The sequence below is a fragment of the Pleuronectes platessa genome, chromosome 20, assembly GCF_947347685.1.
Source record: "Pleuronectes platessa chromosome 20, fPlePla1.1, whole genome shotgun sequence".
Classification (NCBI taxonomy): domain Eukaryota; kingdom Metazoa; phylum Chordata; class Actinopteri; order Pleuronectiformes; family Pleuronectidae; genus Pleuronectes; species Pleuronectes platessa.
The window spans coordinates 20,699,374-20,726,235 of NC_070645.1; the positions used below are offsets into that span (position 1 = coordinate 20,699,374).

Sequence of the window (26,862 nt, forward strand, 5' to 3'; positions counted from 1 at the left end):
GGGACAACTCGATTGTCGAGGCGAAAAGGAAAAACGCTGCGTGGACAAAAGAGCAAAGTCGACGCCCGGAGGACGGACAGAAACGTCTCCGAGGGAAATGTCAACAGACAAGAGAGAGGACAGAGCGAGAACAACCTGGAGACCAGAGAGGAGCAGCTCCAGAGCGACTGGGTCAGACCAAACCTCCTGTGGTCTCATCACTGGTTTCACTGGGAACAGAATCACTGAAGCTTCTTCTGTTATGATTCAGCTCTGTCTCCATGCTTAATATCTGTTCCTGTTCATATTCATAATGTATGAAATCCACTCGTCTCTTTTCATCTCAATCTTTCAGGCGAGCAAACAGACCAAAGCAGCCGATGTGTGAATGTGTGAGGATGGAGAGCAGGAGAGAGATGAAAGAGACTGATCACAGGAAACGAGGGATGAAACGAGATGAAAGACGAAGGTCCTCTTCCTCTTCCTCTTCCTCACTGCTCCTCTAACACGGGTTGTTACAGCTTCACTGCAATAACCTGAGTTATCATAGTTACTGTAAATATGACGTAAACCAGGAAGCTGGTTTATACAAATAGAAGATTCGAGGAGATTCTTACTTTCTCTGAATATGAACTCATCATTTAACTTTCCACATATTTATGGTTTCATGTTTTCTTCCTTTGGGACCCAGGACATCGTCTCTGAGCTCGACTCTCAGTAAAGAGTTAAAACCCAACGAGCTGGTGCTCGACTTCCTCCTGGTTCCTGTCCCACACAGACAAAGAGTCTTTGTGTTGAGTCTCCACACAACCAGTCAGGAACCAGTAACACAACAGAGTAACGAGGCAGCTCAGACAAATCCTCCACTCTCGCTCCAAAGCCACAAAGTGAAACTACCGACTGCAAATCTCCTGAAGACTCCGACGCTGCAGTGTGTTGCATTGTGTTGCAGTGACATGAAGTGTGTAGCTGTTGTGTGCAGTTCCGAGACTGTGTGTGTGTCCAAAGGTCAGATGTGTATCAGGGGATCGAGCCAGATGGCTAAACACTGTTGATATCCAGAGAGTGAATATGATGAAACGCCCCATAACCTACAGTGAACACCCCCCCCCCCCTCCCACACACACACACACACACAGACACACACACACACACACACACACATCTCAACTAATGGAATTTTACAGCGTCCCATTGCTCAGGATAGAGTTTCCTGGCAGGGAAGCGATCAAAATGCATTGTGGGGAACATTAGACTTCCACAGAGTGTTGGAGGGACACACACACACACACACACACACACACACACACACACACACACACACACACACACACACACACACACACACACACACACACACACACACACACACACACACACACACACACACACACACACACACACACAGTGAGAGGCCCAACCAGTGGCTGCTGGGATACAGAACATAACAAATCAAATGTATAGTCTATGAATCTGCTGTTTTAAACTGTAAAAGATGGACGACATGACGGCTCCCAAAAGTGAAGCCGAATACTCTCAATCGCCCCCTGGTGGCTGGCTCAGTCATTCCTGCATCTGGTTTTATGATTATAGAATAAATTAACAATGTTTACACTGAGCAAATATTTCTCCTCAGACATAATCACCAAATACAGCTCATGTTGTTTTCACAGTCCAGATTCATGGCCTTGTTCCCATGGACACACACACACACACACACACACACACACACGCACACAAATACACACACACACACGCACACAAATACACAAGGACACACACACACAAGCAACAGGGACAGAATCACATGTTCATGTCTATCAGGGCCTTTTTACTTGTTAGTGATGAAATAACAGATTTTCCAGAACAAGTCGACTTCTTACACACACACACACACACACACACACACACACACACACACACACACACACACACACACACACACACACACACACACACACACACACACACACACACACACACACACACTATTCTGTCAGAACAAGACTGCGCTCGCCTGATGGAAATTAAACCCTGCAGACATAACACACATAACACACAAACGCACCATGAGAAAAACTCCTGCAGCATATTTAAACTAATATACAGATCAAATTACATGTGTGTATGTGTGTGTGTGTGTGTGTGTGTGTGTGGGTGTGTGGGTGTGTATGTGTGTCAGTAAAACAGCTTCTTGGCACAACTGAAAACTCAGAGACGACATGAAGGGATGAAGGACAAACTGTCCTCAGATCAAACTTTTTGTGATTTTTTATATTAATTTTAACAGTTTCAATAAATAATTATAAACATTAATAAAACAATAGCAAACAAACAACTTCTGAATAAACTCCACAGTCATAAAAAACAGATTCACAACAGGTTTTTAAAACAACATCTGAAAAGTTGAACTACTGAGAAGTGGAAAACTCATTTGATAAAAGAAAACAAATGATATGGCCTGAAAAAAAAAGAACAGATTAAAGTTTCATAGAATAATCAACAGACGGTTAAAGATGTGAAAACATGAAGAAGCTGACGAGAGAATTTAACGTTGAAAAAACGTCTCAATCAGCGAGGACAAGATCATGTGATCTGTCCAACACGATACATCCAACTCTTCAACTTGTGTGTGTGTGTGTGTGTGTGTGTGTGTGTGTGTCTGTGTGTGTGTGTGTCTGTGTGTGTGTGTCTCAGGCCTCAGCCAGGCAGCTCATGACCCTCAGCATCAGCTCCTCCTTCCTGAGTCGGGTGCTGACGCTCAGTCCTCGTCCCTTCAACCAGAACATCAGCGTGGCAGAGTTCACTTTGGACAACTGGAGCCAAAAGAACATAAACAAAGAATTAATAAAGACAGAGACACAAGGGGACAGAACAGAGACACTGAGTCCAGAGATGAAGCTAATTGTCCCAGATAGGAACTCTGCCATCTTGTGGCGATGACGTAATTTGCAATCAGAGTCGGTTCTCAGTCTCAGCTGTCAATCATGAAGCCTCAGCTCATTTATATATCATCAAATAACCAATAAAAACAAACTGATCAGAAACATGAACACGTGAACAAACATAGGTTTTAAGAAACCATCTTCGACAAACTTGTATCTGGGACGAACCAAAGTGAATCTCCTCAGATCAGCAAACAGATGAATCCCTCAGAAGTGTCTCACATCACGAGACACTAGTCTAATATAGATTAGAATGGTTGAACTGGTTTTCATTGATGCAAGAGGAACAGGGAAGGTAATGGTGTGGCAGACTGGTTGTGGCCGTGCACTGTGATGTTGGTGTGTGAACAGCAGTAAAGCAGAAAGTGTAACTGATGAATTGTTTGGTGGAACTTTCAGGTTGAGGCTGTAAAGCTGATGGATGTGGTCAGTGATCTGCTCGGCTGCCTGTGGGCTCCGGCTCCTCCAGACCATTCATCACTTTAACAGCCCAGTGGAAGGATGTTAGTGGGAAACCGAGGCTGACAGGAGCGTGTGCGCCGCTATTCATCACAACAACACACTTCAACACGCCACGTTAATGTCTGTCCGCCGCCTGAAGGAGGTTTAAGAGGAAACAGAGGCAGGACATTCATCACCCGTCAAGTCTCTACTCTCCTGAGACAAAGGACCAGGCTTCAGTTTTCAAACAGGGCAAACTGTTCGGCCTTGAAGCAGCTGCAGGGGGGGGGGGCAGGTTCATCACACAGCATCAAACCTGTGGCACCGGCCCGCTCTGTCCTGACTGTGCTCACCAGCTCCGTCAAGACCAAACCAGACTCTGGTCTACAGAGGACGTCCTTGATCTGTGTCCCCAGCTGGTCCAGCCCACATGATGTCTCCTAGCAAGAGGAGAACTCTACTGCCCCTTGACTTGACGTGAGCTGTTCAGTTGAGTTTCATATTCAAGCGTCAGGCGTCAGATCCATTACCACGTGAACAAAACGGTTCAGAACCGACGGGCAGAGAGAAGGATCCACACGTTGGACTCTGCTGACCTGCAGCTGTGTAAGTCATGAATCCTGCTCCATGTTAGCAGATGGGACCAAAGAAATCAAAGTAGACGTCAAATAAATGTTTCTCAAAGATGGTTTCTGTCTTTTTATGTAGGTGATGTTTGTCCGAGTGTCTTTTTGAGAAAGAGGAGGGAAACATAGACAAAGTGAAGATATTGAAGAAGTTCATCACCTGGTTGCTTCGGGCCAGTGTCTCCACATCCACGTCTTGAACCGCGGCTCTGGATTTCTTTGGCTTCGATTCAAACCGAACTCTCTGAAACAGAAACCACAGGATGATCAGCAGCTGATCAGAGCAGCGTTCATACGTCCTGAACCCCCCCCCCCCCCCCCCCCCCCCCCCCCCGGTCTCAGGGACCTGGATGTCCACGTCTTCCTGCAGCTAATGGCTTCAGCCTGGGGTCCATTAGGATTTCTCCGGTGGGATTGTGAAGTGTTTTCATAGAAAGCAGCGTTTTCCAAACCGAATGAATCAGACCAGTGAAAGTTGTTAAAACAAAAGATCATTTAAAAGACAAAGAACACATGAACAGCTCGTCACTGCTGTCTCAGGCTAATCATTTAGTAAATGTGTTCATAGATATTAATGTAAAACAGAGACGTCATCAGTAACAAATCCTCCTGAGCTTTGGTTTCACTTAAGAAACATTTCAACATCTCAGGAACGTCAAACAGAATTTCTTCAGATTCTAGAGACGTCGACTTGGACTCAGAGCGGAACTGATCGAGCTGCAGCTCTGATGTCACAGTGACTTCACATGAACCTGCTCAGGTTGAAGGTGAGATGTGATTCATGGAGGTCATTCATGAAAACAAGAGAAAACATGAATGACCCACAAAATTCTTTAGTCCCTGAATTACAAAGTGAAATCAAAACAGATCAAATGAAACCATGAAGGAACATTTGTTTCTGATTCTGAGCGTCAGGACTCAGGCTCCTTCACTCCTTCACACAGCCACCGGTAGTCTGAGAGCCCGTACGTCCCCCGGGCGGGTTGGCCACTTTATCACCATAACGAATCCATAAGTATTGAGATCAGATTCATAAACCATGGACACAGAGACTTTCTCCAAACTGCAAACATCCCTTCTCTGGTTTAGTAGAAAGGAACATGAATAATAATCATAAAGATCTCTACGACTGTTAGTTAACAGAGTTACACAATAAATCCTGGACAGATAATCTCAACGTGTGTTCACTCACCGCTCGGCTCTTCTTGTCTCGGCTCTTCTTGTCTGGGTCCTTGTCAGAGGTGGTCAGAGGGGGAGGAGCCTCCACAGCCACTGGGTGTTGAGCTGCTTCCTCTTGCTGTTGACGGCTGTTCTGAGCAGCGGGGGTGTTCTCAGCTCCGGCCTTCAGGTGGGTTCCCGAGCTGGACTTGGGTTTGAGCTTCGTCTCTATGTTTGGAGCGAGGACCAGCCCGGGTCTGGACCTCGGACCAGGACTGAGGCTGGACAAGTGCCTGATTCTGGGCGTAGCTGAGGACGGAGGAGCGGTGCTGCTGGTCGGTTCGGGGCGCCAGATGAAGCGAGGAGTGATTGGCTGAGGAGGAATTGGAAGGGATGGAAAAGAAGGAGGTGGAGCAGAGGCAGGTGTGTTCCTCCTGAAGGCCGGTAGCGTCAGCCTCCTCCTCTCCTCCCCTCCTCCGCCCAGCTGCTCCCTCTGCTTCTGGGCCCCCAGCAGGGCAACATTGATGTGACGCGATGGGTTCTTGTTCTTGAAGATGGGAACCAGTTTAGGAGCAGGGCTTATCGAGGGAGGAAGAGGGGGGAGAACTGAGGAGAAGGTGGAACAAGAGGAGGAAGAGGAGAGGGATGAAGCTGGCTGAAAGAGTAGATGAGAAGAAGAAGAAGAGAGGGAGGAAGGGGTGAGGAATGAAGCTGGCTGAAAGAGTGGAAGAGAAGAGGAAGAGGTGGTGGAGGAGAGGGGAGGAGCTGGCTGAAAGAGTTGGATAGAGGAGGAAGAGGAGGTGGAGGAGAGGAAGGCAGCTGGCTGAAAAAGTTGGCTAGAGGAGGAAGAGGAGGATGAGGAGAGGGATGAAGCTGGCTGAAAGAGTGGAAGAGAAGAGGAAGAGGTGGTGGAGGAGAGGGGAGGAGCTGGCTGAAAGAGTTGGATAGAGGAGGAAGAGGAGGTGGAGGAGAGGAAGGCAGCTGGCTGAAAAAGTTGGCTAGAGGAGGAAGAGGAGAAGGAGGAGAGGAAGGGAGCTGGCTGAAAGAGTTGGATAGAAGAGGAAGAGGAGGTGGAGGAGAGGGGAGGAGCTACATCAGAAAGGGAAAACAGAGATGACAGCCAGTCTCCATCTCCTCTACTCTCTTGACTTTGAGTCAAACTGCTCCCGACTCCACCTCCATTACCCAGAAGCCCCAGAGCTCTGTCCTGCTGGGAGCGGGGGGGCCAGGCTGGTGGCTGCGAGCTGAAGGAGGGTCTCACTGGTCTGAGAGGTGGAGCAGGGAGCTGGGTGAGGACGGGCCTGACGGAGGAGGAAGTGGTCAGGTTGACCTGTTCACGACTCTGCACCTGAGGAAGAGGAGAAGCCTGTCAAAGATTTATCAAAGTGAAGCGTATGGACCACAGAGTCCACCCAGTGTCTCACTGGTGTGTGGAGTCGACCCAGTGACTCACTGGTGTGTGGAGTCGACCCAGCGTCTCACTGGTGTGTGGAGTCGACCCAGTGACTCACTGGTGTGTGGTGTCGACCCAGCGTCTCACTGGTGTGTGGAGTCGACCCAGCGTCTCACTGGTGTGTGGTGTCGACCCAGCGTCTCACTGGTGTGTGGAGTCGACCCAGCGTCTCACTGGTGTGTGGTGTCGACCCAGCATCTCACTGGTGTGTGGCATCGAACCACCGTCACCACACACTACCTCAGTTTGACATTTTGTCCAGCCCCATCTTGGTCTTCTAAATCTTGAAGTAACCATATTTGGAGGAGCAGGGGGAGGAGCCTGACTGAGCACTTGCGGACTACACACGCCCACCTACAGCTCCCACCTGCACCCATTGGACAGTACTAGCTGTCACTCACACAGAGCCATGTCAGTAGGAGACTCTGGTGCTGATGTGGTGTAAAGAAACACACGTGATCTCTGCAGCTGATCGATGTGATGCTCTGGAGAGCTTCCTGCTGTGGACATGTCCTGCTGTGGTCTTCATATGTGACCTCCTGGTCCACAGTGTCCACAGTTCATGTCTGTAAACAGCTTAAGGAGGAGCACTATACCTTTCTTTTATCTTTGATCTCTTTATCTCTTTGTTGAGACTCTAGCATGAGAGCCTGACACACATTACACACAGGACACACTCACCAGCACTTAAATCTGACATTAGACGTAAATCACGCGCTGCAGAATCTCTTGCACACACACACACACGTTCCTAACCCTGGTTTCTAGGTGAGGCCGTAAAGCACCGGGGAAGACAGAGCAGAGAAGAGAGCAGCTCGTAAAACGCAGATTGAAACCACAGAGTGAGCCTGTCTGAAATCAAGTGGAACAAACCGTTCACTAAGCGGCTCCACAGACGGGAGCCTTCACTTCAGCTGCTTCCAGCTCCTGTGGACGGGTTCTGCTGAACACCATCAACATCTGAGCTCCTCACTTTGCTCCTCACTGTGAGTCCAACTCACCTGAGGTTTCTCCAGTCGATAAAACACACCTCAGCTCGACACTTTTCTCTCCTGCATCTCAAGATGAGAGATCACTTTAATCTGCCTGCTTCACTACAGCTGCAGGTTTATAGTTTCATCCATAGACCAGAACCTGACTCATTATTATCACAGGCAATAACTGAGCTGTTACGACTAGTGAGCGTTCAGGATTCATTAGAGTTAAAAACGCAATAATGGATTTTGTATTTACAGACAAACAATTCATTGTTGTTATTAAAATCTATTTTCTTCATTTGCTTTTCTTTCCCAGGACGATGAGTCGGATGTGTTTCTTCTACAGTTCTTCATCAACGATTACCTCTGAGAACTCTGGGACCATAAACCTGTCCATTAAGATTTCACAGGGTGGAAGCCCCCCCCCCCAAACTCAGGCCTCGACACACTTGTATTGAACAACCTGAACGTAAAGTGAGGACATGAAAAAGAAAGAAAGAGAAGAAGGAAACTTTAAGAATAATTTAGTGCTGCTTTATACTTTATGTGCTGTGTACCTGTGCAGATGCAGCACTGTTCAGACTGGTCGTGTGGTAACAGGGTTTCCTGGTCAGGCGTGCAGGGAAGCCACACACACTCTGCACTCGGTCCCTAACGTCAGACAGGAAGGAGTCCAGCGCCCCCTGCAGGTCGCCCCGGGGGCAGCACTGTGCCGGCTGCAGGCGGATGCAGCTCAGAGGGTAACTGCCCAGGATGAGAGTTAAAGGAACATTCTGCAGCTTTTAGACACAGAACAGATTCTACGGATCAAGACTTTATCAACAGCAAATGTTTTATTGATTAATTATTATTTGACTGTTCTAAATGACATCAGTGTTTAGAACGAGTCTGAGATTTACACTAAATATTCATCGGATTCTGTACATTTGCTCTTCCTGATATTGAATCTATGATCTGCACTCGTTCCTGTGAGGATACGTGAAGAGTGTCTCTCCCAGCAGCCTGAAGTAAACACTGCAGTAAACCAGCTCTGCCTCTGGGAGCTCAGGGAGTCTGTAGCCGTACTGCAAACACACACAATTATCACTGAGCATCCTTGAAACAACATTTATTGTATCATCTTGAAAAATTAAGACTTTTCACTGTCATTTACACTTTGACAAGGATCATAAACCTCAAAGTAAAGCTTGTTCCAGTGTTTTGAATGAATGAAATTATCATATCAATCAGGTCATCTAATTAAAGACTAAATAAATATAAATCATAAGTATTTCATGATTCTTGCTGCTTCTGCTTCAATAACTGAGGTTTGGAAAACCGTCCCTGCTGAAAATAGAGAAACAGATTTATCAAGTTCCGTTTTTTTCTCTTTTTGCTGTCATATCTACAGATTTGTTTTAATTGTGTGTGTGTGTGTGTGTGTGTGTGTGTGTGTGTGTGTGTGTACCAGGCTGTTCCAGTGGTTCTGCAGGTCTGTGTAGGTCCTGAAGGGTCCGTCTCTGGGCAGCTGACGGCTGATGGTGATAATCTGACCTTTCTTCATGCTGATCACACATGCACAAACACACACACACACACACACACACAACCACACACACACACACACACCCACACAGCAGTGGTGAGGGAATCTGGTGAGAATCTGCAGCAGGTTTGAGTTGAGTCAGACCTGCAGCTCCACCTGCTGGTCACAGTCGATGTAACTGTGGTCTGGGCAGTAAACTGTTCTGCGATAAGAACTGAGGAAACATATGAATCTTAAAATCTTTTAAATATTAATTATTTTCAGATTTCGATCATTTATTTTACTTTGTTTATTTAATGTTTAAAATAAAAATCTATGTTTAATACATTTTAATTATTATAGCAATGACTTGCCACCCCGGATCATTGCTATCACTTCTCTATGATGTCGATATCACAGAGGCGTGAATCTGTGAAGCCTCTGCACTGTGTCCAGCAGGTGGCGCTGTCTCACCTGGGCAGGACATGACACCAAACGGTTCCCCCGGTGGAGGACGGGTCGAGGACGGAGTCGGGATCACTGCAGAACCTCCGCAGCACCAGAGGAGGGAGGTTGAAGTCCTCCAGCTGAAACACACACACGTTAACTATGAATCCCACAGAACTCGGTTCAGCTCCTGTGGTTTTGGATCCTGTTCAAGAATAAAAGTGACTTTACTCCAATGCAGATATTTGTCTGTTATAAAAACAAAACCTCATTCAAACACATAGAAATGAGCAAACAGATTAATAAAGTGTTTTCAGTGTTTTGTTTTCTTACTGTGGTTGGGGACAGTCTGACGGTGTGTGTGTTGATGCTGATGCACAGTTGGCCCTCAGTGGTGCTCAGCTCCATGCCTGGCACACACACACATACACACACACACACACACACACACACACACACACAGACACACACAGATTTACACAGTGAACTCCATAATGATCAACCAAGGTCTGTAGGGGGCGTGTCAGTCTGTAACAAGCTGTTGTGTGGTGAAGCAGCGAGGGACCTGTGAACTCAGTGTCTCTCTGACTCGTCTCTGATTGGCTGTGAGTCGATCTGACACTAACGTTTTCACGGCTTCAAACTGGATGAAAAGTCACTTTTGATTCTTCAGACAAACACTGACACCTGCACAAAGAGGAAGTGACGCCACCAACAGGCGACCGACTGAAACGCACCTTGATTAAAACCACAGATTGAACCTGTTTCAGTTGCTGATCTAAATGAGGTGGAACTGAAAGAATAATTGGTAAAAAGAATTAAGTGGTTAATTCCCTTATATTTACAAATTTGAACTGGTTGTAATCTACAACGTGCAGAACTGAAACCCAGTGGACAGTAAGAGGGGGGGGGGCACTCACTGACAGCGCTCTGTGTCCCTCTCTCACTCAGGAAGTCCTTTCCTGAGAACAGAAAACAAAACAAAGGTCACGTTGTTAAATGGACGACGGGCGGTGACCTCATCAATGACGTCATTTCTTCAGATTTTATTTACAGCTGGTTGTTTGATATAAAGCAGCTGAATACAGGTCTAATACAACACATGGAAATCAATAGTTATGAGTAATTTAGCTCTGATGTATCGATAACATCTCCCCAACAAGAACCAGTTCATAACCTCACTTTACCTTCAACCAACCAGAACTCACATCTGACCTCTCACATTGACCAGGATTTAGTTTCATAAGAACCAAGCTTTGTCCCCACGACGTTCACACACACGCACACACACTGGTTTACGACACACTTTGTACGAGGTTAAAGCTTGACCACATGTTGCAACACTCGACTGTCGCTTTGATCAAACACACTCTCACACACACCCACACAAACACACACACACACACACGCACACACACCCTGGCCTTGATAAACTAAATAAATATCCTGTATGAGAGCAGTGATTACAGGTTGGACTTTGCTGTGAAGCAAACTCAATCTAACACTCGATTCTGAACCTGACTCCAACAGAATCTATAATCTTTATGTCTAAATAGATTTATAATCTATAAACTGATAATCACAGTGGGCTGGGCTGACAAGTTTGCTGTTTTTCCTTCTTATGAAGTTGTTGATCAGGTGTTTTTCCCTAAAGGGACACATGGTGGCGCTGTTTTCGAGTCAACAGAAACTATCAACTCAACATGGAGCATCGTGTCTCTGTCGCCGGGGACTGAGGACGTGGTGAGGACGTGTGAGGACGTGTGTCCCCGTGCACGACTCACTCACTGTGGGAGGTTCAGGTGCACAGGGGACAGTACCTGAGACGAGGTAGAGTCCTGCTTTGTTCCAGCTGGGGGACAGTCTGGAGATCAGAGAGTAGGACAGACAGCACTGGAGGTCACCTGGAAACACACCCCGAGGAGAGCCCAGCTACACACACACACAGACACACACACACACACAATCCATCACTCATCAAATAAAAGTAGACGTTAGAGTAAATAGTTAGTAACTGAGTCCTCACACCTGCAGACCACGTCTCTGCCCGAACGCCTGGAGGACGCCTTTCTGGAAAAACGGGATCTGTAGAAAGAGAGGAGAGTTAAACAGTCTCTCTCTCTCTCTCTCTCTCTCTCTCTCTATCTATCTCTCACTCTATCTAATTATCTCTCTATATATCTGTAGATGTTGTGTTATTTCACACAGTGGATTTGTTTGATCCCTAATGCTCCAATTAGTGAATATTAAACAGATAATGATATGGAGCTTTGAAAATATTTAAAATTAAAATCTTTTGGTTAGCTTTGTGTGTATGTGTAAGAAGAACTATATTAACCCTGGGGCCTTACTACCAATTATAATATTATAGTTTACATGAAGTACATGAAGAAAAAAACCAAACCTTTATGGAAACTAACATTCTGGTGCTGCAGCATAAGAATAATAAACCGTGTTTCTTACTGCCATGACCACAGTGATATCAGTGAAGGACTCAAGAGCAGGAGAGGCCAGGATATCAGAGTACAGCAGCACCAGCTCTCTGTGGACACACACACACAGACACACACACACACACACACACACACACACACAGTTCACTCAAGGACACAGGACTGTTGCATTCAGGCGAAACAGTAAAAGCTGATGTTGTCGTTCACACTGAGCAGGATTATAAACCTGAGTTCTGTTCGGGTTCAAAACTCTTGAAAAGCTCCATCATCACCTGACAACAGTTTGCACAAAATTTCATATGAACACTATGACAGAGGATTTTTACAAATATCCACTATTATTGAGTTCATGTAACTACTATGACTGTTTCTCCTGTGAAGCAGCAGCAGGTTGTCGGGTCCAACTCGTTCACAACAACAACATGTGGGAGCGTCCAGGTGAGGGGCGGAGCCTGTAGAGCAACAGGGGCGGAGCCTGTAGAGCAGCAGGAGGCGGGACATGACGTATAAACTCTGCTGTGGAAAGATCAGTGATCTGGATCTCCTCGTGTTTCCAAGTGGACGTCTTCGTCTTCTCCGACTCGTACGTTTGAGTCCACGTCTGGAAACAGCTTCATGTTTCTGTCAGGAGGTTCTCACCTGCAGGTCTTGATCTGTTTGCTCCTCGGCTCCTCGTCAAATAGTGTCAGAGTGACACAGACCAGATTCTTCAAGTCTGGAAGACCGAGGAAAAACAAGGACCGCTGGGCTCCACTCATCCTACACACACAGACAAACACACAAACACACACACACACACACTAGTTGAATCAGTTACTTCACGGCAGCTTTTATATTCGTGATGTTAACGCTGTGTGGATCTCGGGAGGAGGTGGAGACATCTTCACAGTTTGTGGTTAAAACTGTACAAATATCAACTGTTAGCTTCTCACGTAGCGGCTCAGTGGGAAACGTCATGATTCTCCTGATGGCCGCCGCGACATCTTTGATATTAATAGTTTTATTTGAATAAACCTCTTTGAGCTGTGGTATCATGTTGTGAATATTAGAAGCATTAATAGAGCTTTAGGGCTAAAGACTTGAATCAATGATAAACCTAAGAGTCAGACAAAGAATCGTTAGCTAAACGGCTAACTCTGAACTCACCTCTGTTTCCAGTGCAAACCAAACCCAGTAGCTTTTATCAGATTTAACTCTTCTATCCAGTCACTCAGATTATATTCACATTCACACTAGAATCTAAAAGTTGTTATTGAGTAAAGAAAGTTTTAAGAGAATTATCTCAGTCAAGAGTCGAGTGAACAAACTGAGTCTTCAGAACGTGAGCTAATGCTAATGTTAGCTAAAGATCAGTCAGTGAGGGAGGAGGTCTCACTCTGAGGACATTTATAAAAACAAACTCTGTTTGGGTCATTAGGTCAGAACATGAGGTTTAGAATATAAAATAAAAGTTATATAACAGAACACTTTAATGGATTATACATTTGATTTACTATATGAAACTACACTGTGGATATATATATATTAGAATGTAAAAGAGAAGAATAAACTTCAGTTATTGTTGAGTTTCTACTGTTTAACTGTAGTTGTTAATAATAATAAAAGCAATAACAATAGCAATAACATTAATAACTATAATTACAATAATTAAATAATGTTGATATTTCATAATTAAACATTTGTGTGACTAATCATTTCTTTTTTTCTATGTTAGAGTGACACATCTATCCAGAGACAATCTTTGACTTGTCGTGAGCGGGAAAACGTCCAGGAAGTAAAAACAAGAAGTTTCACTGTTTATCACTTTGGTTTTACCCTTTAAAGGGAGAGAAGAAGACATGGAGAAGAACACATACAGAAGAAGACATGGAGAAGAACACACAGAGAAGAACACACAGAGAAGAAGACATGGAGAAGAACACATACAGAAGAAGACATGGAGAAGAACACACAGAGAAGAAGACATGGAGAAGAACACACAGAGAAGAACACACAGAGAAGAAGACATGGAGAAGAACACATACAGAAGAAGACATGGAGAAGAACACATACAGAAGAAGACATGGAGAAGAACATAGAGAGAAGAAGACATGGAGAAGAACACACAGAGAAGAACACACAGAGAAGAAGACATGGAGAAGAACATAGAGAGAAGAAGACATGGAGAAGAACACACAGAGAAGAAGACATACAGAGAAGAAGACATACAGAGAAGAAGACATGGAGAAGAACATAGAGAGAAGAAGACATGGAGAAGAACACACAGAGAAGAAGACACAGAGAAGAAGACATGGAGAAGAACATAGAGAAGAACAAACAGAGAAGAAGACATGGAGAAGAACACACAGAGAAGAAGACACAGAGAAGAAGACATACAGAGAAGAAGACATACAGAGAAGAAGACATGGAGAAGAACGTAGAGAAGAACAAACAGAGAAGAAGACATGGAGAAGAACACACAGAGAAGAAGACACAGAGAAGAAGACATGGAGAGAAGACATGGAGAAGAAGACACAGAGAAGAAGACACAGAGAAGAAGACATGGAGAAGAAGACACAGAGAAGAAGACATGGAGAGGAAGACATGGAGAAGAACACTGGAGAGAAGAAAACATGGAGAAGAACATAGAGAGAAGAAGACATACAGAGAAGAAGACATGGAGAAGAACACACAGAGAAGAAGACATGGAGAAGAACATAGAGAAGAAGACATGGAGAAGAACATAGAGAGAAGAAGACATGGAGAAGAACACTGGAGAGAAGAACACATGGAGAGAAGACCACACAGTGAAGAACACATGGAGAGAAGAACACTGGAGAGAATAAAACATGGAGATGAACACACAGAGAAGAACATAGAGAAGAACACATAGAGAGAAGAACACTGGAGAGAAGAACACATGGAGAGAAGACCACACAGTGAAGAACACATGGAGAGAAGAACACTGGAGAGAAAGTGCTTCCTGCTGCTGATGAACTTAGATGAACTTTAGCCTTGTCCTTGCCCACTGCTCTCTGATGATTGACAGGGCAGGGAGCCAATCAGAGCGTTTATGTGCCAAATGTAGGATAGAAGACTACCAATGGCAGCACTGGACTGGATTTGGGGGCGGGGTTGGTTAACTTGCCAGGATATGAGAAAAACGAAATATTTGAAAAGCGTCACGGTCTAACCGGAAATCAGACGGTAGCCTTTCAAAATAAAGTGTAGACGGGCAGAATATCGACTTACTGTACAACAAACCCACGATGACGACACCACATAATAAAGAAGCAGAAGACGAAACTTTCATGAGACTCAATGAAGAGTTTATTGTTTTTCCTTCAGCTGAATAGTCTCTGGTCTTGTGTGTATAGAGCACATGAGCGGGGATGTGTCTTATTGTGAAAGCAGAGGGCGGAAGTGCTGTGTTGTTAGTGGGCGCGTGACAGTAGTGATGTGACGCCTTGACGGAGGAACTGGGTTCGATGCCGGAGTGTTAGTCCGCGGTCCGGATCCCAGAAGCACCGAGGAGCAGCGGCCCACCTGTCCGAGCCACAGGCCTCACTCATGGGGGAGCAGCAGCAGCACAGCCCGGAGGGAGTACGGCTCTTCCGCCTGTCGGAGATCCAGGAGCAGAACTCCTTCAAATCCACATGGATCATCATCCACCACAAAGTGTACGACGTCACCAAGTTCCTGGAGGAGGTGAGACACACAACACAACACAACACACAGAGTGATACAACACTAGACAACTCACAGAGACACCTTACACACAGAGACACACTACACAGCACAACACAACTCACAGAGTGACACAACACTATACAACTCACAGAGACACACTACACAACTCACAGAGACACCTTACACACAGAGACACGCTACACACACTACACACAGAGACACACACTACACAACTCACAGAGACACACTACACAACACAACAGAACACACACAGACAGACACAAAACGCAACTCACAGAGGCCCACAACTCACAGTGACAGACACTACACAACACAACACACAATAAGACATTACACAGAGGGACGCACTAAACTACACAACACACTGAGACACAACACAGAGATACACTTACAAACACACACTCACACACAGAGACACACACTACACACTCACACACACACAGATACTGTCACCTTTACTTCACAACATATATCAGATTAACTTAAAATAAAGTTATTATTTAGAAATGATCAATAACGACAATATGATGATCTGCAGCATTTTCTATTAATACGACAGATTCAGTTTTATATTTGTGTTATTATGTTTATTCACCGAAATCATCTCAGGAAAAATAAGCTTTTATTTTATTAATTGTTATTAATTTGTAATAATTTAGTGAATATGATAAAAACACGTAAATCATCAGTTCCTGATGAGATTATTAATAAAATCTGTTTCATGGGTGAAAGAAAAACAACTGGGAGTCACTGAAGGTTTCTGTCTTCTCTCAAACCTCTTTGTCACGTGATTAATATGAATTATTAATACTTTGCATTGATCAGTTGAAAGTTTCACGACGTCGTCACTTCAGAAAAGTTCCTGAAAAGATTGTGTGAAGCTGATTGAAGAGAAACTCGACTTCATCTCAGATTCATCAGAAGAATCTTTCTGTATTTCTGTTTTCTTTCCACAAACTTCACGTTTCTCTGGAGGAAACTTTCTCTTTTCAGCTCTGCTCTGTTTTCTTTTATACGCCTGACCTTTGACCTTTGACCAGTACAGGTGATTCGGGCCTTTTATTGCCGCCGGTGTTACTCTGGTCATGGTTCACGCTGTGGGCGAGGTGACCAATAGTTAACTGAGAGTCTGAGCTCAGAGCTGGAGACGCTGTGCCCTCTGATCTGCAGAACGAGAGCCTGAGGCCTGGTGGAAGCTCTGGATCCAGAGAAGCTCCGAGGAAACGAGTTCCATGAGTTCAACTGTTTGACTGTTTGAAGAGTCGACGCTCAGTTAATGAGCAAACACCGAAAACACGTTAAACTGTTTAAACTGATCAATTCTTATTTACTCTGAGACGTGAAGCAGGATCTGCACTTTAACTTCACATTTTAACTTCACTTTACTTAAACTTCACTTCACTTCACTTCACTTTACTTTAACTTCAATTTACTTAAACTTCACTTCACTTCACTTTACTTTAACTTTACTTTACTTTACTTTAACTTCACTTTACTTTACTTTAACTTCACTTTACTTAAACTTCACTTTACTTAAACTTCACTTTATTTTAACTTTAACTTTACTTTAACTTCACTTTACTTTAACCTTACTTTACTTTAACTTCACTTTACTTAAACTTCACTTTACTTTAACTTTACTTTACTTTACATTACTTTACTTTACTTTTACTTTACTTTACTTTACTTTACTTTACTTTACTTTATTTTAACTTTAACTTTGCTTTAACTTCACTTTACTTAAACTTCACTTCACTTTATTTTAACTTTAACTTCACTTTACTTTACTTTTACTTTAACTCTAACTTCACCTCAATTTTTAACATGTATCTAAAATTTCAGCTTAATTCATTTAACTTCTCTTTAACTTTATGATTGATGCAGTCACCATCTCCAAAGGCTCTATATCGTGTGTATGTGTGTGTAGGAAAATAATAAAGAGTTTGCTGATGTGGATTTTACAAATATAAGATGTAACTGTAAAAAACGACGATGACGTCTGTTTAATATTCTGATGGTTCCAACTCAGTGGAATCTACGTATTGTTCAAGGACACAGGACGTTTCCCTTGGTCGTCTTCTGATCGTGACCCGTGAGCGTCCCGCTGTGAGGAGCTCGTCCCTGACGCTGGAAACATTCTGAGTTTTAAACCCAGTTTTTCTCCTCAGCACCCCGGGGGGGAGGAGGTGCTGAGGGAGCAGGCGGGAGGAGACGCCACCGAGAGCTTCGAGGACATCGGACACTCCAGTGACGCCCGAGAGATGGCGAGCAGCATGGTGATAGGAGAAGTGCACCCGGTCAGTGTGTGTGTGTGAGATGATGATGATGATGATGATGATGATGATGATGATGATGATGATGATGATGATGATGATGATGATGATGATGATGATGATGATGAAGATGATGATGATGATGATGAAGATGAAGTAACATAATCGTCTCCATGTGTTTGTCTGCAGGACGACAGAGAGCAGCTCGTCCAACCAGAGGTGAGTAACTTCAACGACCTCATCTCTGTTCAATACAGATGTGACATGATGTGACCTCTGACCCCCGAGTCTGATGATGTGTGTGTTACAGGAAACACTGGTGACCACTGTGAAGGACCAGACCAGGTACACACACACATGTACACACACACACACACACAGTCACATGTTTAACTAGTTGTCTGTCTCACAGCTGGTTTATCAGTCACATGTTTAACTAGTTGTCTGTCTCACAGCTGGTTTAGTCAGTCACATGTTTAACTAGTTGTCTGTCTCACAGCTGGTTTAATCAGTCACATGTTTAACTAGTTGTCTGTCTCACAGCTGGTTTAGTCAGTCACATGTTTAACTAGTTGTCTGTCTCACAGCTGGTTTATCAGTCACATGTTTAACTAGTTGTCTGTCTCACAGCTGGTTTATCAGTCACATGTTTAACTAGTTGTCTGTCTCACAGCTGGTTTAGTCAGTCACATGTTTAACTAGTTGTCTGTCTCACAGCTGGTTTAATCAGTCACATGTTTAACTAGTTGTCTGTCTCACAGCTGGTTTAGTCAGTCACATGTTTAACTAGTTGTCTGTCTCACAGCTGGTTTATCAGTCACATGTTTAACTAGTTGTCTGTCTCACAGCTGGTTTATCAGTCACATGTTTAACTAGTTGTCTGTCTCACAGCTGGTTTATCAGTCACATGTTTAACTTGTTGTCTGTCTCACAGCTGGTTTAGTCAGTCACATGTTTAACTAGTTGTCTGTCTCACAGCTGGTTTATCAGTCCCATGTTTAACTAGTTGTCTGTCTCACAGCTGGTTTATCAGTCACATGTTTAACTAGTTGTCTGTCTCACAGCTGGTTTAGTCAGTCACATGTTTAACTAGTTGTCTGTCTCACAGCTGGTTTAGTCAGTCACATGTTTAACTAGTTGTCTGTCTCACAGCTGGTTTATCAGTCACATGTTTAACTAGTTGTCTGTCTCACAGCTGGTTTAGTCAGTCACATGTTTAACTAGTTGTCTGTCTCACAGCTGGTTTAATCAGTCACATGTTTAACTAGTTGTCTGTCTCACAGCTGGTTTAGTCAGTCACATGTTTAACTAGTTGTCTGTCTCACAGCTGGTTTATCAGTCACATGTTTAACTAGTTGTCTGTCTCACAGCTGGTTTATCAGTCACATGTTTAACTAGTTGTCTGTCTCACAGCTGGTTTAGTCAGTCACATGTTTAACTAGTTGTCTGTCTCACAGCTGGTTTAATCAGTCACATGTTTAACTAGTTGTCTGTCTCACAGCTGGTTTAGTCAGTCACATGTTTAACTAGTTGTCTGTCTCACAGCTGGTTTATCAGTCACATGTTTAACTAGTTGTCTGTCTCACAGCTGGTTTATCAGTCACATGTTTAACTAGTTGTCTGTCTCACAGCTGGTTTATCAGTCACATGTTTAACTTGTTGTCTGTCTCACAGCTGGTTTAGTCAGTCACATGTTTAACTAGTTGTCTGTCTCACAGCTGGTTTATCAGTCCCATGTTTAACTAGTTGTCTGTCTCACAGCTGGTTTATCAGTCACATGTTTAACTAGTTGTCTGTCTCACAGCTGGTTTAGTCAGTCACATGTTTAACTAGTTGTCTGTCTCACAGCTGGTTTAGTCAGTCACATGTTTAACTAGTTGTCTGTCTCACAGCTGGTTTATCAGTCCCATGTTTAACTAGTTGTCTGTCTCACAGCTGGTTTAGTCAGTCACATGTTTAACTAGTTGTCTGTCTCACAGCTGGTTTAGTCAGTCACATGTTTAACTAGTTGTCTGTCTCACAGCTGGTTTAGTCAGTCACATGTTTAACTAGTTGTCTGTCTCACAGCTGGTTTAGTCAGTCACATGTTTAACTAGTTGTCTGTCTCACAGCTGGTTTAATCAGTCACATGTTTAACTAGTTGTCTGTCTCACAGCTGGTTTAGTCAGTCACATGTTTAACTAGTTGTCTGTCTCACAGCTGGTTTAGTCAGTCACATGTTTAACTAGTTGTCTGTCTCACAGCTGGTTTAATCAGTCACATGTTTAACTAGTTGTCTGTCTCACAGCTGGTTTAGTCAGTCACATGTTTAACTAGTTGTCTGTCTCACAGCTGGTTTATCAGTCACATGTTTAACTAGTTGTCTGTCTCACAGCTGGTTTATCAGTCACATGTTTAACTAGTTGTCTGTCTCACAGCTGGTTTAGTCAGTCACATGTTTAACTAGTTGTCTGTCTCACAGCTGGTTTAATCAGTCACATGTTTAACTAGTTGTCTGTCTCACAGCTGGTTTAGTCAGTCACATGTTTAACTAGTTGTCTGTCTCACAGCTGGTTTATCAGTCACATGTTTAACTAGTTGTCTGTCTCACAGCTGGTTTATCAGTCACATGTTTAACTAGTTGTCTGTCTCACAGCTGGTTTATCAGTCACATGTTTAACTTGTTGTCTGTCTCACAGCTGGTTTAGTCAGTCACATGTTTAACTAGTTGTCTGTCTCACAGCTGGTTTATCAGTCCCATGTTTAACTAGTTGTCTGTCTCACAGCTGGTTTATCAGTCACATGTTTAACTAGTTGTCTGTCTCACAGCTGGTTTAGTCAGTCACATGTTTAACTAGTTGTCTGTCTCACAGCTGGTTTAGTCAGTCACATGTTTAACTAGTTGTCTGTCTCACAGCTGGTTTATCAGTCACATGTTTAACTAGTTGTCTGTCTCACAGCTGGTTTAGTCAGTCACATGTTTAACTAGTTGTCTGTCTCACAGCTGGTTTAATCAGTCACATGTTTAACTAGTTGTCTGTCTCACAGCTGGTTTAGTCAGTCACATGTTTAACTAGTTGTCTGTCTCACAGCTGGTTTATCAGTCACATGTTTAACTAGTTGTCTGTCTCACAGCTGGTTTATCAGTCACATGTTTAACTAGTTGTCTGTCTCACAGCTGGTTTAGTCAGTCACATGTTTAACTAGTTGTCTGTCTCACAGCTGGTTTAATCAGTCACATGTTTAACTAGTTGTCTGTCTCACAGCTGGTTTAGTCAGTCACATGTTTAACTAGTTGTCTGTCTCACAGCTGGTTTATCAGTCACATGTTTAACTAGTTGTCTGTCTCACAGCTGGTTTATCAGTCACATGTTTAACTAGTTGTCTGTCTCACAGCTGGTTTATCAGTCACATGTTTAACTTGTTGTCTGTCTCACAGCTGGTTTAGTCAGTCACATGTTTAACTAGTTGTCTGTCTCACAGCTGGTTTATCAGTCCCATGTTTAACTAGTTGTCTGTCTCACAGCTGGTTTATCAGTCACATGTTTAACTAGTTGTCTGTCTCACAGCTGGTTTAGTCAGTCACATGTTTAACTAGTTGTCTGTCTCACAGCTGGTTTAGTCAGTCACATGTTTAACTAGTTGTCTGTCTCACAGCTGGTTTATCAGTCCCATGTTTAACTAGTTGTCTGTCTCACAGCTGGTTTAGTCAGTCACATGTTTAACTAGTTGTCTGTCTCACAGCTGGTTTAGTCAGTCACATGTTTAACTAGTTGTCTGTCTCACAGCTGGTTTAGTCAGTCACATGTTTAACTAGTTGTCTGTCTCACAGCTGGTTTAGTCAGTCACATGTTTAACTAGTTGTCTGTCTCACAGCTGGTTTAATCAGTCACATGTTTAACTAGTTGTCTGTCTCACAGCTGGTTTAGTCAGTCACATGTTTAACTAGTTGTCTGTCTCACAGCTGGTTTATCAGTCACATGTTTAACTAGTTGTCTGTCTCACAGCTGGTTTAATCAGTCACATGTTTAACTAGTTGTCTGTCTCACAGCTGGTTTATCAGTCACATGTTTAACTAGTTGTCTGTCTCACAGCTGGTTTATCAGTCACATGTTTAACTAGTTGTCTGTCTCACAGCTGGTTTATCAGTCACATGTTTAACTAGTTGTCTGTCTCACAGCTGGTTTATCAGTCACATGTTTAACTAGTTGTCTGTCTCACAGCTGGTTTAATCAGTCACATGTTTAACTAGTTGTCTGTCTCACAGCTGGTTTATCAGTCACATGTTTAACTAGTTGTCTGTCTCACAGCTGGTTTAGTCAGTCACATGTTTAACTAGTTGTCTGTCTCACAGCTGGTTTATCAGTCCCATGTTTAACTAGTTGTCTGTCTCACAGCTGGTTTAATCAGTCCCATGTTTAACTAGTTGTCTGTCCCACAACTGGTTTAGTCAGTCACATGTTTAACTAGTTGTCTGTCTCACAGCTGGTTTATCAGTCACATGTTTAACTAGTTGTCTGTCTCACAGCTGGTTTATCAGTCACATGTTTAACTAGTTGTCTGTCTCACAGCTGGTTTATCAGTCACATGTTTAACTAGTTGTCTGTCTCACAGCTGGTTTAGTCAGTCACATGTTTAACTAGTTGTCTGTCTCACAGCTGGTTTATCAGTCACATGTTTAACTAGTTGTCTGTCTCACAGCTGGTTTATCAGTCACATGTTTAACTAGTTGTCTGTCTCACAGCTGGTTTATCAGTCACATGTTTAACTAGTTGTCTGTCTCACAGCTGGTTTATCAGTCACATGTTTAACTAGTTGTCTGTCTCACAGCTGGTTTAGTCAGTCACATGTTTAACTAGTTGTCTGTCTCACAGCTGGTTTATCAGTCACATGTTTAACTAGTTGTCTGTCTCACAGCTGGTTTATCAGTCACATGTTTAACTAGTTGTCTGTCTCACAGCTGGTTTATCAGTCACATGTTTAACTAGTTGTCTGTCTCACAGCTGGTTTAGTCAGTCACATGTTTAACTAGTTGTCTGTCTCACAGCTGGTTTATCAGTCACATGTTTAACTAGTTGTCTGTCTCACAGCTGGTGGTCCAGCTGGTTGATTCCGTCTCTGGTGGCGGCCATCTTCACGCTGATCTACCGCATCTTAACCACAGAGAGCGACTGACATCATCAGAGAAGCAGCCGGGCCGCTGTCCTGCAGCCGTCCTACACTACCCACAATTCATTTCCAATACTGTTTAACCAACCAATCATGCGGCATTATGCTAATGAGGTCATGCAAGTTGTTGAATTTACCGTCACACTGTGAAATATGAATGTTTTATGAAATCTTGTAGAAATGCAGTGGATGTATGAGAAGTTGTATCTTATTGAATCTTTGTAGCTGAATGTAAACGAGTGTATGAATCAGAGCATCATGAGGTCATCATGAGGTAATCATGAGGTCATCACGCAGCAGTCATGTGACTGACAGTCCACTGTGACGTCACTGCCCTGGTGACTGGAATCTGACTGAAGCCACGATTCTCTGTCTCAGGTTTAATAACTTTTCATGTTCAGCGTCTCACAGAAAGAAAGTAATCGCTGACTGTTAATAAAGATGGCCGACACGTTCCACCTGCCCATTGTCCAGAAGTGAAGCCAAAACATCTCTGATACAGACGCTGCCATTTTGTACAGCTGGAATACAGGCCCCGCCCACACACGCTTCTTTTAAAGGGACACTGAGTTTGCCACTAGGGGGCACCACTGAGTCCCTACACATGAATATATTAAAGAAGAATTTTAAACTCCAGAAAAGTGATATTTTAATTTAAGAACATCAGCTAGAGTTCTCTTGATTCATCTGCTTGTTCCTGCTTTTATAAATTTCAGCTGAAACTTTGATTTATTTCAAACGTTTCTGCATCAAAACAGAAAAAACTTTAGAATCATGTTTCAAATTATCTTCAATCTTAATGTAATTTCCTCTGCAGACACAATTTTGACTTCAGACTGAACTTTAATGTCAGAGTTTGATTCACACAGTTTCATCTGAGTTTCATCGTTCAAACAGAAAAAATTGAACTTTGATGATTCACTTTCATTTTCACGTTTTAATTGACACAATCAGAAGTAAAGGAACTTAAACCCCTGCTCGTCTCCAGCGGGTAGGGGTTTGAGCCTTGGTGCAGTGCATGCTGGGAAGTGTATGCTGAACATTCACATACTCAGGATCAGAAACTATTTCAACTGTTTGAATGGATCCAGAGTCAGTGAGAAGAGAAACGTTCTTCTGATGTAAAAGTTTATAAAAGAAAATAAAACATATTCATGGTAAAAAACAATTGTTGACGTTTCTTTGAAGTTTCTGGTCAATGTCAGAACTTTTCTCCTACTTGATTAATATTGAGTTTCACTTAATACATTTTGAATATGAAATATTGCAGCTAAGACACTGAATAATTTCAATTAACTACATGTTTATTATGTTGTTGACTTATTAACCGACTACTCAAGTACTTTTATCTCACTTAATTACTTCTGTCCTATAAGCACTTCTGTGTACTCAGCTGCCTGAGTAAAAGTACCTGAGTAAAAGTACCTGATTACTCGCAGTGAAGTATAAACTTTACTGGGTTTATTTTCCACCACATGAATGAACTGGAGGAGTCAGTGGTAAAGAGCCAACGCTGCCACCTGCTGGTGGAAACTGGAGGATTCATGTTCGAGTTTCACCGAGCAACAGGAAACTTCGGCGTGACGTCAGCGGTGGCGATGACGTCGCGTGTTTGTTTACCTGACGCTGTGTGACGCACTCTGGTGGACCCACGTGGACCCTGCTGTTACACAACACGATGACTGATCGAGACTGAAATGCAGATTGGATTAAGTTATGTTTTATTTGGCTTGATTCTAGTTGAATGTTTATTTTTATTATAATACATGTGACATACATATCGGGTTTAACACGTGATGTGTGTGTGTCTCTGAAACACATCACGGAGGTTTTATAAACACAAATCTAAATGATACTAACATTATTTATTGTTTATTATTATAATTGTTATTGTTTATATATTTCATGTTGTTATGATTGTTGTTTTCACTGTGATTCTTATCATAATAAACCGTGTCCGTACGAACAGCTGAAGGTTGATGTTTCCTACGTGACAGTGCGCGTGATTGTGTCTGGTGACAGTGCGCGTCCTGGGGGTGGGGGGGTGGGGGGGTGTGCCCCTATAGAAGCGGCCCTGCAGCGCGAGCCCCGGTTACTCGGCTCCTCCTGACCAGTCTGGAGTCTGGGCTGCCGGGCACACATGTCCCGCTCACCGCCCCTCACCGGGGGAGAGTCTCCCTCCCCGGGGGAGACCAGGGAGAACGGCCTGGAGGAGCAGGAGCTGGAGAAGGAGCTGGATGAGGAGGAGGAGGAGGAAGACCTGGACGACGAGCTGGACGCTTCTCAGCTCGAGAGGTTCATGAGGGACCGGAGGAGAGCCAAGTCCCTGCCCGCGTACCCGGCCGCGCTCCTGGAGGAGGTGTCCGGGAGCAACGGGAGGAAGCGGGTGAAGTTCGCCGACTCCATGGGCCTGAACCTGGCCAGTGTGAAGCACTTCAGCTCCCTGGAGGAGCCGCAGGTCCCCAGTAAAGTCCTGTCCCGGTACCGGAGCTTCCCCCCGCCGCAGCAGGAGCTGCTCAGCGACCGGTGCCAGAGCTTCAGGTCCAGCCTGGACTCGGACCGGCTGGTGGCCTGCTTCCCGGAGCCGCGGGACCCGGAGCGCAGAGTCCCGCGGCTCCGGGTCTGTCTGGAGAAAATCTCCATCACTCAGTTCGACGTGCGCGGGCAGATCCGGGTGTTCAGCGGCGGCTCCGGAAGGGAGGTCGGGGTCCGGTACACCTTCAACGACTGGCTGTCCTGCGTGGACGCGCAGGCTCTGGCCATGGACGAGCCGGGCATTGTGGGAGAGCGCTTCTCCTTCACCGTGTACACGCCGCCCTTCATGGACTCCAGCTCGGCCGTGCACTTCGCCCTGTACCTGAGGAGCGAGGACGGGGAGTTCTGGGACAACAACCAGGGGCAGAACTACAGCCTCCGGTACCGCTGCCTGCCCGGAACCATGCCCTTTGTCAGCGCCGCTTTTCACGCCATCTGAAGGGGTGTGTGCGGCGTGCGTAAAACCTCTCCATCCGTGCGTAAAACCTCTCCATCCGTGCGTAAAACCTCTCCATCCACCCCAAGTGAGGACAGAAACTCGTTGATGTGCAGATGCTGTTGCCACATCCCATGTGAAGTTGTGTTGTTTTGTGAGTCTTTAGTCATCAGTGTGTCACAGTGATCATCACATGTCTTTTCTAAACCTCGGAACTAAAGCTCTGAGGAGCAACAACACAACTCATTCTTTCTGGACACAAACAACAGACTCTTTGCTGCCTCTGAATTGTGTGCGACCACAATCAGGACACGTCCGTGTCAACGACCTGGTGGATGTTCTGAGCGTCAGTCACAGACTCACTCAACGATAAAAAATGATAAAAGATAATTTAGTTTGGCCCAGTCGTAGAGAATGTCTCGTTCTTTTCAGCCAGGTGCAGGAGCGAGTCAGAGCTGGAGACCGTCTTCATCATCTTCATCATGAAGCATCTGATGTGTGTCTGAACCTGCAGAGACTCTGATTAGATCCAAACTGCTGACTCCACTTTGACCTTCTGACTGAACTCATTTCCAGGTGATTGTTAGAGATTCAGAACAATCAGCCTTCTTCTTCTCTGGAGCTTTATCCTGCAGCGTCTTCCTCAGCGGCTCAGGTGTGATGTCAGGATTCTCAGGTGTATTGTTCATGTTTGTGATGAAGATACTAAGTGGAAACCCGATGCATCTTTATCAGATTTAATAATTATTAATAATTAATTAATTTATGGATGAATCAGTTTCTGTCGACTCATTAGA

The 26,862-nt window shown here is 44.2% G+C and overlaps 3 protein-coding genes across 6 annotated transcripts in view; 2 read left to right on the forward strand and 1 right to left on the reverse strand.

The window, feature by feature from the left end:
• Positions 1–2,204: 2,204 nt before the first annotated feature.
• LOC128425642 (uncharacterized) lies at positions 2,205–12,964 on the reverse strand. Of its 4 annotated transcripts, none has more exons than XM_053412353.1 (13): positions 12,623–12,964; positions 11,994–12,072; positions 11,559–11,615; positions 11,351–11,462; positions 10,451–10,492; positions 9,864–9,940; positions 9,558–9,670; positions 9,027–9,123; positions 8,558–8,643; positions 8,137–8,323; positions 5,184–6,497; positions 4,152–4,235; positions 2,205–2,795 (listed from the first exon to the last, which is right to left on the reverse strand). In XM_053412353.1, the coding sequence occupies exons 1-13, from the start codon at positions 12,739–12,741 to the stop codon at positions 2,673–2,675; spliced, it is 2,490 nt and encodes an 829-aa protein (XP_053268328.1). In that variant the 5' UTR covers positions 12,742–12,964; the 3' UTR covers positions 2,205–2,672. The 4 variants fall into 4 exon arrangements, with proteins under 4 accessions (XP_053268328.1, XP_053268329.1, XP_053268331.1 ...); XM_053412354.1 differs by lacking the exon at positions 12,623–12,964 and adding an exon at positions 12,210–12,393; XM_053412356.1 differs by lacking the exons at positions 11,351–11,462; positions 11,559–11,615; positions 11,994–12,072; positions 12,623–12,964 and adding an exon at positions 10,739–11,305.
• Positions 12,965–15,397: 2,433 nt separating this feature from the next.
• Positions 15,398–24,262, forward strand: LOC128425644 (cytochrome b5). The gene is made up of 5 exons (XM_053412357.1): positions 15,398–15,670; positions 17,842–17,970; positions 18,136–18,165; positions 18,257–18,291; positions 23,016–24,262. Exons 1-5 carry the CDS (start codon positions 15,533–15,535, stop codon positions 23,098–23,100), a joined length of 417 nt encoding a protein of 138 aa, XP_053268332.1. The 5' UTR covers positions 15,398–15,532; the 3' UTR covers positions 23,101–24,262.
• Positions 24,263–25,146: 884 nt separating this feature from the next.
• The window catches only part of ppp1r3g (protein phosphatase 1 regulatory subunit 3G), a 1,832-nt gene continuing 116 nt past the window's right edge, over positions 25,147–26,862 (forward strand). The window contains exon 1 of the mRNA XM_053412358.1: positions 25,147–26,862. This exon is cut by the window's right edge and continues 116 nt beyond it. Within this exon, the coding sequence (XP_053268333.1) occupies positions 25,235–26,068 (834 nt within the window). The 5' untranslated portion in view covers positions 25,147–25,234 and the 3' untranslated portion in view covers positions 26,069–26,862.